The 12714-nt window shown below is 44.0% G+C and overlaps 1 protein-coding gene across 2 annotated transcripts in view; it reads right to left on the bottom strand.

The window, feature by feature from the left end:
* LOC129831343 (angiopoietin-1-like) overlaps positions 1-12714 on the bottom strand; it is a 66097-nt gene that overhangs the window by 30524 nt on the left and 22859 nt on the right. For both annotated transcript variants that reach the window (XM_055894673.1, XM_055894672.1), the window contains exons 2-4: positions 7507-7662; positions 6892-7013; positions 4278-4510 (exon numbers count right to left, since the gene is read on the bottom strand). In XM_055894673.1, the coding sequence (XP_055750648.1) occupies positions 4278-4510; positions 6892-7013; positions 7507-7662 (511 nt within the window). The remainder of the gene's footprint in view (positions 1-4277; positions 4511-6891; positions 7014-7506; positions 7663-12714) is intronic.

The following is a 12714-nucleotide window of genomic DNA, read 5'->3' as shown; positions in this document are numbered from 1 at the left end:
TGTAAATGACATCACCGAAGTCGAGGATTGGTAGGATGGTCAGTTTTACAAGGGTATGTTTGGCAGCATGAGTAAAGGATGCTTTGTTGCGGAATAGGAAGCCAATTCTAGATTTGACTTTGGATTGGAGATGTTTGATGTGGGTCTGGAAGGAGAGTTTACAGTCTAACCAGACACCTAGGTATTTGTAGTTGTCCACATATTCTAAGTCAGAGCCGTCCAAAGTAGTGATGTTGGACAGGCGGGCAGGAGCAGGCAGCGATCGGTTGAAGAGCATGCATTTGGTTTTACTTGTATTTAAGAGCAGTTGGAGGCCACGGAAGGAGAGTTGTATGGCATTGAAGCTCGCCTGGAGGGTTGTTAACACAGTGTCAAAAGAAGGGCCAGAAGTATACAGAATAGTGTCGTCTGCGTAAAGGTGGATCAGAGAATCACCAGCAGCAAGAGCGACATCATTGATGTAAACAGAGAAGAGAGTCGGTCCAAGAATTGAACCCTGTGGCACCCCCATAGAGACTGCCAGAGGCCCGGACAACAGACCCTCCGATTTGACACACTGAACTCTATCAGAGAAGTAGTTGGTGAACCAGGCGAGGCAATCATTAGAGAAACCAAGGCTGTCGAGTCTGCCAATGAGGATGTGGTGATTGACAGAGTCAAAAGCCTTGGCCAGGTCAATGAATACGGCTGCACAGTATTGTTTCCTATCGATGGCGGTTACGATATCGTTTATGACCTTGAGCGTGGCTGAGGTGCACCCATGACCAGCTCTGAAACCAGATTGCATAGCGGAGAAGGTGTGGTGTGATTTGAAATGGTCGGTAATCTGTTTGTTGACTTGGCTTTCGAAGACCTTAGAAAGGCAGGGTAGGATAGATATAGGTCTGTAGCAGTTAGGGTCAAGGGTGTCCCCCCCTTTGAAGAGGGGGATAACCGCAGCTGCTTTCCAATCTTTGGGGATCTCAGACGACACGAAAGAGAGGTTGAAGAGGCTAGTAATAGGGGTGGCAACAATTTCAGCAGATAGTTTTAGAAAGAAAGGGTCCAGATTATCTAGCCCGGCTGATTTGTAAGGGTCCAGATTTTGCAGCTCATTAAGAACATCAGCTGACTGTATTTGGGAGAAAGAGAAATGGGGAAGGCTTGGGCGAGTAGCAGAGGGGAGGGCAGTGCTGTTGTCCGGGGTAGGGGTAGCCAGGTGGAAAGCATGGCCAGCCGTAGAAAAATGCTTATTGAAATTCTCAATTATAGTGGATTTGTCGGTGGTGACAGTGTTTCCTATCTTCAGAGCGGTTGGAAGCTGGGAGGAGGTGTTCTTATTCTCCATGGACTTTACGGTGTCCCAGAACTTTTTTGAATTTGTGTTGCAGGAAGCAAATTTCTGCTTGAAAAAGCTAGCCTTGGCTGTTCTAACTGCCTGTGTATATTGGTTTCTGGCTTCCCTGAAAAGTTGCATATCACGGGGGCTGTTCGATGCTAATGCAGAACGCCATAGGATGTTTTTCTGTTGGTTAAGGGCAGTCAGGTCAGGAGAGAACCAAGGGCTATATCTGTTCCTGGTTCTAAATTTCTTGAATGGGGCATGCTTATTCAAGATGGTGAGGAAGGTATTTTAAAAAAATGACCAGGCATCCTCTACTGACGGGATGAGATCAATATCCTTCCAGGATACCCCGGCCAGGTCGATTAGGAAGGCCTGCTCGCTGAAGTGTTTCAGGGAGCGTTTGACAGTGATGAGTGGAGGTCGTTTGACCGCTGACCCATTACGGATGCAGGCAATGAGGCAGTGATCGCTGAGATCTTGGTTGAAAACAGCAGAGGTGTATTTGGAGGGCAAGTTTGTTAGGATGATATCTATGAGGGTACCCGTGTTTACGGAATTGGGGTGGTACCTGGTAGGTTCATTGATAATTTGTGTGAGATTGAGGGCGTCAAGCTTAGATTGTAGGGTGGCTGGGGTGTTGAGCATGTTCAAATTTAGGTCGCCTAGCAGCACGAGCTCTGAAGATAGATGGGGGGCAATCAGTTCACATATAGTGTCCAGAGCACAGCTGGGGGCAGAGGGTGGTCTATAGCAGGCGGCAACGGTGAGAAACTTATTTTTAGAGAGGTGGATTTTTAAAAGTAGAAGTTCAAATTGTTTGGGAACAGACCTGGATAGTATAACAGAACTCTGCAGGCAGTCTTTGCAGTAGATTGCAACACCGCCCCCTTTGGCCGTTCTATCTTGTCTGAAAATATTGTAATTGGGGATAAAAATCTGAATCTGAAAAATCTGAATTTTTGGTGGTCTTTCTAAGCCAGGATTCAGACACGGCTAAAACATCCGGGTTGGCAGAGTGTGCTAAAGCAGTGAACAAAACAAACTTAGGGAGGAGGCTTCTAATGTTAACATGCATGAAGCCAAGGCTATTACGGTTACAGAAGTCATCAAAAGAGAGCGCCTGGGGAATAGGAGTGGAGCCAGGTACTGCAGGGCCTGGATTCACCTCTACATCACCAGAGGAACAGAGGAGAAGTACGATAAGGGTACGGCTAAAAGCTATGAGAATTGGTCGCCTAGAGCTACTAGAGCAGAGAGTAAAAGGAAGTTTCTGGGGGCGATAAAATAGTTTAAAGGAATAATGTACAGACAAAGGTATGGTAGGATGTGAATACAGTGGAGGTAAACCTAGGTATTGAGTGATGATGAGAGAGATCTTGTCTCTAGAAACATCATTGAAACCAGGTGATGTCATCGCATATGTGGGTGGTGGAACTGAGAGGTTGGATATGGTATAGAGAGCAGGGCTAGAATCTCTACAGTGAAATAAGCCAATAAACACTAACCAGAACAGCAATGGACAAGGCATATTTACATTAAGGAGAGGCATGCTTAATCGAGTGATCAATAAGGATCAATTCCACTGACACGTGTATTGCTTTTTAACTGACTTTATCACGAAAGACATTGACAAGGGACATTTCTGTGGAATGGTTATGCTGGATCTGCAGGAGGCATTTGACACAGCTGATCATATGACCATGCTCTAGAAGTTAAAATGGTGGATGTGGTGGACGTTAATGAAAAACATTCTAGGCCGAAGGTGATTAGCTGTGGGGTCCTGCAGGGGAGCATCCATTGCCCACTTATCTTCCTATGAAATTATGATCTAAAATGAACGTGCTCTCGTAATTTGTTTTTGTATGCAGATGACTCTGCTCTTCTGGTCCCATAAGAACAAATTCTCAGTAAAAGAGATCTTTAGTGCAGAGTTATTCAATATCAGTAAATGGCTTTCAGATAACAAACTTTCTCTGCATCTTGCGAAAACAGAATCCATCTGATTTGGTTCCAGAGTAAAGCTGGCAAGGTCCCCTGGTTTTAGTGTCACAGTGGACAACTCAGTGGTTACACTATGAAACTCTGTCAGCTACCTTGGTTGTGAATTGGATAGTCACCTGACTGGTGAGACTATGGCCCTAAAGGTTTTAACAAAGATAAACCAAAAAATACCTTGATAGTGACACCCTAAAGACTCTGGCAGGTGCACTAGTTCAGTGTTGATTATGCGTGCACATCATGGTTCACGAGCATTCCTAAACATGAATACGCTACAGACCAGCCAAAACAAACCGGTGAGAGTTGAACTTAATAGAATGTCAAAAGCTGGCTAATGATCGAGCGATATGAAACATTTTCTTCTTCATATCTGTATGTAATGCTCTAGGCCAGAGGTACTCTTACCCTACGAGGTCCGGAGCCTGCTGGTTTTCTATTATACCTGCTAATTAATTGCACCCACCTGGTGTCCCAGGTCTAAATCAGTCCCTGATTAGAAGGGAACAATGAAAAAACGCAGTGGAACTGGCTTTGAGGTCCAGAGCTGAGTTTGAGGGCAATGTCGTCCTGTGCTTTATTTTGTTACGTGTTATCAAATCAAATGAAATTGTATTAGTCACATGCGCCGAATACAACAGGTATATAGACCTTAGAGTGAAATGCTTACTTACGAGCCCCTAACCAACAGTGCAGTGCTGGGGGCACGTAAAACGTCTGCCATCTTCTCCGGCGCCATGTTATATGTGTAACCAAAGTATACTTAGTACTTCGTGTCATTTTTTTTTGTGTTATCCACATGTGGTGTTGCATTGTGTTTTAAGTTGTCAAATAAATCTATCTACACCACATATGCATGCGTTTCACTGTTGTCTTCAGGGCCGAGCCCCCAACTAGGCATCTTCTTGAAAGAGAATACAGTATGATGTCTGGCAACACGAGACCCTTAGCTACTTACCTCCGTCTTTGTTGCAGAGGCTGACGAGGTTGTGCACGGTGTCCATCATCTCCTGCTGCAGCCTCTGCATGGCGGTGCTGTTGCCCGTCGCCCTGGTCAGCTGGGTCTCCAGCTCACGAATCACTCCACTCTGCTTGGCCACCAGGACCTGCAGGCTGCCCTTCTCCTCCCGCAGCATCTCCAACTCCTCCTGGTGACGAGACTCCATCTCCTGCATCTTCTGCTCCAGGAACCTTGGGAGTCAGAGGACCCAGCATAGGAAGGTTAGTTGTGCATATACCTATAGTTTATAGAGAACTGTAATCTAAAGCTGTAACTAACTTTTCTTTATCGGATTTGTCCTCTATTCGTAATCTGGTGCTTACATTGTTGTATGGAATTTACATAGTCGTTCCCAAATGAATACTGGTATTTCTTTGTGATTGTCAAAAACAGTGAAATTCCATCACTTTCTATGTTATTTTCCACATGCCTCCTTTTAACAGATCAAGCAAGTGAATTGTCATTCTAAATCTGCTGCAGCATATCCCCTTCTCTCTACCTCAAAACATGTTCTGAACTGTAACTGTGGTAACATGTAGAATGGGAACCCAACTTTACATAAGTATTCAGACCCTTTACTGGGAGACTCATAATTGAGTAATCATCCTTGAGATGTTTCTACAACTTGATTGGAGTCCACCCGTGGAAAATTCATTTGATTGGACATGATTTGGAAAGGCACACACCTGTCTACGTAAGGTCCCACATTTGACAGTGCGTTTCAGAGCAAAAACCAAGCCATAAGGTCGAAATAATTGTCCGTAGAGCTCCGAGACAGGATTGTGTCGAGGCACAGAACTGGGCCGCTCGGCCAAACTGAGCAATTGGGGGAGAAGGGCTTTGGTCAGGGAGGTGACCAAGAACCCGATGGTCACTCTGACAGAGCTCCAGAGTTCCTCTGTTGAGATGGAAGAACCTACCAGAAGGACAACCATCTCTGCAGCACTCCAACAATCAGGCCTTTATGGTCGAGTGGCCTGATGAAAGCCCCTCCTCAGTAAAAAGCACATGACAGCCCGCATGGAGTTTGCCAAAAGGCACCTAAAGGACTCTCAGACCATGAGAAACAAGATTCTCTGGTCTGATGAAACCAAGACTGAACTCTTTGGACTAAATGCCAAGTTTCACGTCTGGAGGAAACCAGACATCGCTCATCACCTGGCCCTTTACCATCTCTACGGTGAAGCATGGTGGCAGCATCATGCTGTGGGGATGTTTTTCAGAGGCAGGGACAGGCAGATTGTCAGGATCAAGGGAAAGATGAACGGAGCAAAGTACTGAGAGCTCCTTGATGAAAACCTGCTCCAGAGCGCTCAGGATAGACTGTGGTGAATGTTTACCTTCCAACAGGACAATGGCCCTAAGCACACAGCCAAGACAACACAGGAGTGGCTTTGGGACAGCCAGAGACTTGAACTTAGCCAGAGACTTGAACAGGGACTTGAACCCGATCTAATATCTCTGGAGAGACCTGAAAATAGCTGTGCAGCGACACTCCACATCAAACCTGACAGAGCTTGAGAGGTTCTGCAGAGAAGAATGGGAGAAACTCCTCAAATACAGGTGTGCCAAGCTTGTAGCGTCATACCCAAAAAGACTAGAGGCTATAATCGCTCCCAAAGGTGCGTCAACAAAGTACTGAGTAAAGAGTCTGATTATTTATGTAAATGTGATATTTCAGTTTTTATTTTATTTTATACAGTTGCAAACATTTCTAAAACCTGTTTTTGCTTTGTCATTGTGGGGTATTGTGTGTAGATTGATGAGGGGGAAAAACAATTTAATCCATTTTCGAATAAGGCTGTAACGTAACAAAATGTGGAAAAAGTGAAGGGGTCTGAATACTTCCCGAATGCATTGTATATATATTACGCCCAGACTGTAATATATATACAAATGTTTATGTCAGTGGATTCAGTTACCATGAGTTGCACACGGACAATAAACATACATACATTTCATCATACACTTTGTAGATGAAAGTAAACCTTAACTGTATCCAATGGTCTTCCATTTTATAATTATAATTATTATAATATAGTCTTACGTGGAATTGATTAACAAATTTAGAACTAAAGGGAAAAAAATGGGCGGTGATTTCATAATTGCACAAGCTTTGCAAATTTCTCTCAGTAAAGGAATCCCTGTCTATGAACTTTGAGTGCAGCTCTCAAACATTGGGATCAGTAGAGGCCGTTTTTTTTTCAGAAGGCATTTTAATGGAAGAATTCAGTACAGCTGTGTTACCGTATTTACAGGGAGCACTGGGGACGGGAGGGAGCTTTTAAACGGACAATGAGAGACAGTCCCACTGGACCAATCAACAAACAGGACTCTGAAAAGTCATCCAAAAGCCACATTCGATTGCTCCCATTGCAACGTCATTAAAGTACAACTTTCAAACAAAAGATTATGTAGGAAAATATAGCCTCATGCACTTCATACTGTTATACATCAGGGGATGGGGTGTCTTATTGCATATTTAGCCGATCTGTGTGTGACCGAGTCTCCGGACAAAAGGGCATGATGTCTTTAAATGTGTCACATTGTGTTGGAGGCCGCGTGAGTTTACCCGTTCTTGTCGTGGAGCTTGCTGATCTCATTGGTCTGCACCATGAGCTGCTTCTCCAGCTTGTTGGTGGACAGGGAGTTCTCCAGCAGCTGAATCTCTAGTCTGGAGGTTTGGTTCAGAACCTGTCCCAAGACAGAAATAGGTTAGCGGTATCCTGCCTTATAGAGGTGTTCCAGCGTAACAAAATATAGGTGAGATGTAAATCATCAGCTCCTCTTTAGGAAGAGGTAATAAAGTATAGGTTTTGCATAAAGAGAGGTTGTTCTTCTGACACATGGTAATACTCAGTTGCATCTATGAATGGCAGTGATTCCCCGTAGTGTACCTTGCTCTCTGTCTGTCGCACATCAGCAAAAATCAACCCCCACAAGTGCTACTCTTGTTCTCTTCCTTCTAAAGCTACCCCAGATACCAAGAGACGTTGAAAACTTAAACATACATACAGTATGCTTACTGTATCACATAAAGAGAGCGTAGCTATTTATGTCATCCATATTGTCTTTGGCCAGCTCCCCCGTTGCCTTTTGGGGTGGAATAGCTGAGTCAATGGTGCGTGAGATGGATCCCAACGGGAGTGCGATAAGGTTGGGGGGGGGGGGGGGGGGGATATATTACCTGCGTCTCCACATCCGTTAGCTTGCGCGTCTGCTCGGCCGTCTTGGATAGGAGGTTGGTGCCCATCTCCAACATGGCGGCCGTGTGGTTGTGAACGGCACTCTGCTGCAGCTGGGCCATCTCTGTCTTCATGCTCTCCTTGATGTAGTTCTCAATCTGAAAACGCCCAACGTGTAGAGATCATTTACGAGAGGATGGATGAGACGCAGAGGTTGCAACAGACTACAACAGAGGGCCAGTAACTGGGGTGTGTTGAAGCAACACAAGCAGCAGAGGATTAACAGAGACGCTACAAACCATTCAGACGCCACAAAGTAGAGAGACGGTTGAAAACAGTGACAGTTGAGAGACGGCTCATAACAAACAACGGTACGACACTTTGAACAAGGGAGTTGTTCGACACGGACCCATTCACGGCGTGAAAACAGGTGACGCTCGTAAGAAATGACACATCGGCCTTCGACGGCTTCACAGTCAAAAGAAAGAACGTGCATGACAAATGTGTACCCTCGACGTCGATCAAGATAAAAGTGTCATACGTTCTGTTATCGTTGTAATATTCCCTCGGATGGACATTTCAAAGGCTTTCTTATCAGCATCTCTATGTCATACAGCAGATCAACTGAGTGGATTGCGTCTTTCCACCGCATCATGTGAACAAAAGAAAACACCAGTGAAGAACGAGCTTCAGAATATAGGTGGATCCAGATGTAGGTCATTAGCTAGGGAGGGAAGAGACAGAGATGGCCCCGATACTCACTGGTGCTTATCTTGAAAGCACTCTTTTATCCCTTATCTCGAAAAAGTGAACGGACGACAAGGCCGAGGCAGTGTCTGAATAGATTGTTCACGCGAATTCACCATCAGCATCAGTTCATACACACGCTGTGAAGTTCGGCCCATCACATGAATAATCTATTCAAACATCAATCTGACAGTAGCCCTTCGGAGCTCACTCTCGACTAGGGTATTTTCAGGAACGCGTCAACCAGTACCAAACATTCGTGTTGAATGCCCTTAGTCAGCAACTGTTCCTGGCGCACAGGCACCCTGTTGAACGAATAGAACAGCACACACGGAGACGTCACCAGTCAAGCTCCACTACTCAGTGGAGTGTGAAGGAAAATATTTTTTCTAGAAACCACTTGTGACGTCACTCCATTTTTCCATCCCTCTGAAGGTACAGAACGCTCGTAATTGTCACATTAGCAATGATATCCGGTGATACCCTATGACAACATGGTTGAAGGAGCCTTACATGTGGGGCCCCCAGGGACCTGCCTTGCACTATGACTGGGTGACTCACAGTCCGATCATAGATAGCACGGGCACTGGGACAGGCAAGTCTTTCATGCTCATGCCAGGACCGTATGTTAGATTTCAGTGGAAGAATGATGGGGTTGTTGTTCATCATGCCCATTATAGCTAGTGTATGAGTGTTAGTTTAAACTTTAAAGACTCTGGAAGTTTGAACTTTAAAGACTGTAAAGTCTTAAAGGGGTAATCAGCAGTTGCTACGGTATATACATTTTTTTAACTCTTTAATGATATGTACCCATTAATTCTTGAAGATTATTGTCACGTTCGTTGGAATAAATGTCGGACCAAGGCGCAGCGGATGTTGAGTTCCACATCATTTATTAGAAAGTGAAACTAAGCAAAGACAAAAAACAAATAAACAATAAACTAACAACGAACCGTGACCACAGAGATGCTACGTGCACTAACTCAAAACAATATCCCATAAACACAGGTGGGAAAAACAGCTACTTAAATATGATCCCCAATTAGAGACAACGATTACCAGCTGCCTCTAATTGGGAATCATACACAATCACCAAAATAGAGAAACAAATCTAGAACCCCACATAGAAATAATAAACTAGACTAACCCCCCAGTCACGCCCTGATCTACTCTACCATGGAAAATAAGGACTCTCTATGGTCAGGACGTGACAATTATAACTTATAAAATGCCCCATCAGAACCGGAAAGCTTGTTTTACGCCAATGTTTGTAAACAAAGTAAATGTAGACAAACACTATATAGCCTCATAACATGGTTAAAACTATAATTTTGATATCATGAATGGCCAGTCCTTGCATCCATAGCTCTGTATATGAATTTGCGAGTGGTTACATTTGTCCAGCCCCATCCCTCAGCTTTTAAATGAAACAGGGCTGGGGAAAAAGCTTCGTTATTGTTTCAACTGCAGATTGCCACTTTAAAAGTTGATTATGTGTGTGTTCCATTACAGTTGTATTTAGGGTAATGTGCACAAAACCAACACATTTCTAATCCCACGGTTGTCGAAAACAAACGGTTTGCAGGGACAAAACGGAGAAGATGTATTTGGTCTAGACCCAATAACACTCTTCCTAAAGCTAAAGAACATACACATATTTGGCTGAACCTGCGTCAGTAGAGTTAGAAGGCCCGCGGTCATTAGAGCGGGGAGAGTGAAGTCACTTTAACGTGCATAACATATTCAAAAGATTGGCAAAAACGTACAAAAAACGAGGAATACTCAACTGTCATTGCAACTGTCATTGCTTGCCTATGTAAAGGATGGATTTCAACAGTCCGATCAACCCGAGAGTGAACAGACAATAACACAGACAGAGCATCGACAGTTCCTTTCAATTCTGCAACTGTGACAGCGTTCTACCCGGCAGCCATCGGCAAATCTCTGTCACTTGGAATCAGTGTTTCGCTGTAATATCCCCGTCTTGGCATTTGAGAGAAAAGCGAAGCGTGGCATTGTTTCAGGCCCGCTTTCAGATACAACAGAGCTCCTTTGGTGGTGAAGTACTGATATAAGTGTCACCTCTCACAAAACCTCCGACCTCCGTTCAAGGAGTTTGGAAGGAACATGAAGAGTCTGGTACGAAGTCTGGAATGAAGAGTCTGGTTAGAAACACCAATATAGACTGGATTGAACTGGTTTATAAACAGTCTGAATCGACAAACTCACAACTTAGAGATCAAGCATTTATCTTTGGAGACCTGTGCCTTTAATGGTGATATACTGTGGTACTCCCAATGCTTCAATGCAGCTTGTACTCTCTATATCAGTTTGCCAATCCGTTAATTCCAGCCTGTGTAAATGTTGCCTGATATGCTTTGCTTGCACCCAGCGTAAGTCACCTTGGAAGGACCACGTTGGAAGTGACACCGGCGGCCCTTCAGAAACTTAAAACTCAGAGCTCGTCGCTCACGGCCAGTCTCCCAGGGAATGTGCTTGACTCACGAATCCATCTGGCGAGGGTCATAAACGGAAAGTACCAAGGAGAAACAAGATTACACAAACACGCCCCATCATGTAAAAACACCACTTAGGAAGCAGTAAAATAGTCCAATGTGGGTGTCAAGTTATTTAACTGTTCTTCGCCCAACGCAAACGGACCAAACTTTTCCAGACAGTGAACAGCACAGGATTAGAAAGCAGGATAAAGCAAATAGTATCTTTCATTGCCAGTGGTAGAAAGTGAGTAGAGAGCCACACACTTGTCGGGAATTGGGAAAGCGATGATGAAATAAGTAAAAGTGCACGATATGTATGCGGAGCTGGCCAAATGCCAAAGTCTGATTCTCCTTGACATCTGACCAGACAAGAAACACAAGTTAGCCTAAAAATGCACTCAAATTCAGCAATGTAATTCAAATAGAAACTACTCAAAGAAACCCACCATGCTCCATCTAAATGCAACATACAAATAGCTGTTGGCCAATTAATCATTTTGATTCTTTAATAGAAATTCACATTTGATAGAGAGGAATCTGGGCTATTATCCGAGTCAGGAGAACCATGTTTGGGACCAGTACATCTTGGCTTAGCAGCAGCCGGAGCACTTGGTTAAACTCCACACACAGCCCACCAGCTGGGGGTCAGTCCAAGTAAGTTGAGGTCAGCCATAACTATGGTGTCAGGTTTAACCTCTGACCTAGACTGTGTATCATTATCAGAGCCACTGAGCATAAAGGTGATAGGGGTTGTGTGACTGATTTACGCATTGCTTATTACTTACACATGCTATATTACGGTAACATGTTATAAATGTTAGTACGTCTATAATAAGGAAAAACAGAGCAGATTTACAAGTCTGTTTTCTTTATTTTGCTATGTGCAATGTTTAGTTCCCCTGCAGACCAGTTTGAGCAATATATCATCACAAGTTCTTGCCTCAGTAGGCTTCTCAAAAATCCATTCATCGTCGTGTCCGAATCTAGACAATCTGAATCTTTGTCATGTTCATACATGATGTTTTGCTGTCTTCAACTATGTTTTTTCTACAAGAAGTTAAAAAATGTTTGTGTCCTTGTCAAGAACACTGTCACTTCATAATCAACGTGAAGCGCAAACATTTGACAGTTTGAAACCGGAAAGAAATTCAAACGTAACACCTCTTCCCATGAAAGTAACGACACATCACATATTAAACTCTCTTTTACCCGTCGCTTTTCGAGGTGACCAAGTAAGATGTATTCTTTGTGACATTCCAGAAGGTGCAATAATAATAGCCTTGCTCTGTGAACCACTAAATATTGCCGTCCTTTTACATAATCGCCGTTAGCTAAGTGAGAGCCACATAAACAGAACTTTATGTTCCCCAAACTGCTACTTAACAAAAACGCATAAAGGTTTAAGGAGTTCTGGTCTGGAGGGCCTTGGGTACGTCTAGACCGCCCGTAGCTTCACTAACAACACTGCCTGACACGCTGACCCCCTCGCCACGGCTTCCAAGGTTCCTTTGCGGCATTAAGTGGGTCGCAAAAGCCACTGTAGCTGCGTGTACAGGCCTGTCTTAGTCATTTAGCAGCTTTATGAGCTGTGGGAAATGAGTTACGGCTCCCAGTTAATGATAAAACAATCTGTTTTCAGCTGTGTGGAACAAAAAGAAAGACGACGCGAAAGCAAGGATCATGAGGCTCAGACCAGAGGGACAGTTTATCATTGAAAAAGGGCAAACATTTAGGAAACGGTCCACCGTCCTGGTTATGTTGTGAAGTAGAACACTATTCTTTCATAAGACAATACATGACTATACGAAGAAGAGAAAATCCATGGCTATACGTGACCAAGAATATTTCCCTTGATATTGTAGTAGAGGCTTCCTAGCTGTTCCTAGAAGCAAAATAACCCGATACTCCCTTACATCATTGTGACGGATTGCTATAATGTTTACCATTTTCCCGACAGTTGACATT

The sequence above is a fragment of the Salvelinus fontinalis genome, chromosome 32 (genome assembly GCF_029448725.1).
Source record: "Salvelinus fontinalis isolate EN_2023a chromosome 32, ASM2944872v1, whole genome shotgun sequence".
In the NCBI taxonomy this organism is placed as follows: domain Eukaryota; kingdom Metazoa; phylum Chordata; class Actinopteri; order Salmoniformes; family Salmonidae; genus Salvelinus; species Salvelinus fontinalis.
The sequence above is the reverse complement of the archived record's forward strand: the minus strand, read 5'-3'. Positions and strand labels throughout refer to the sequence as shown.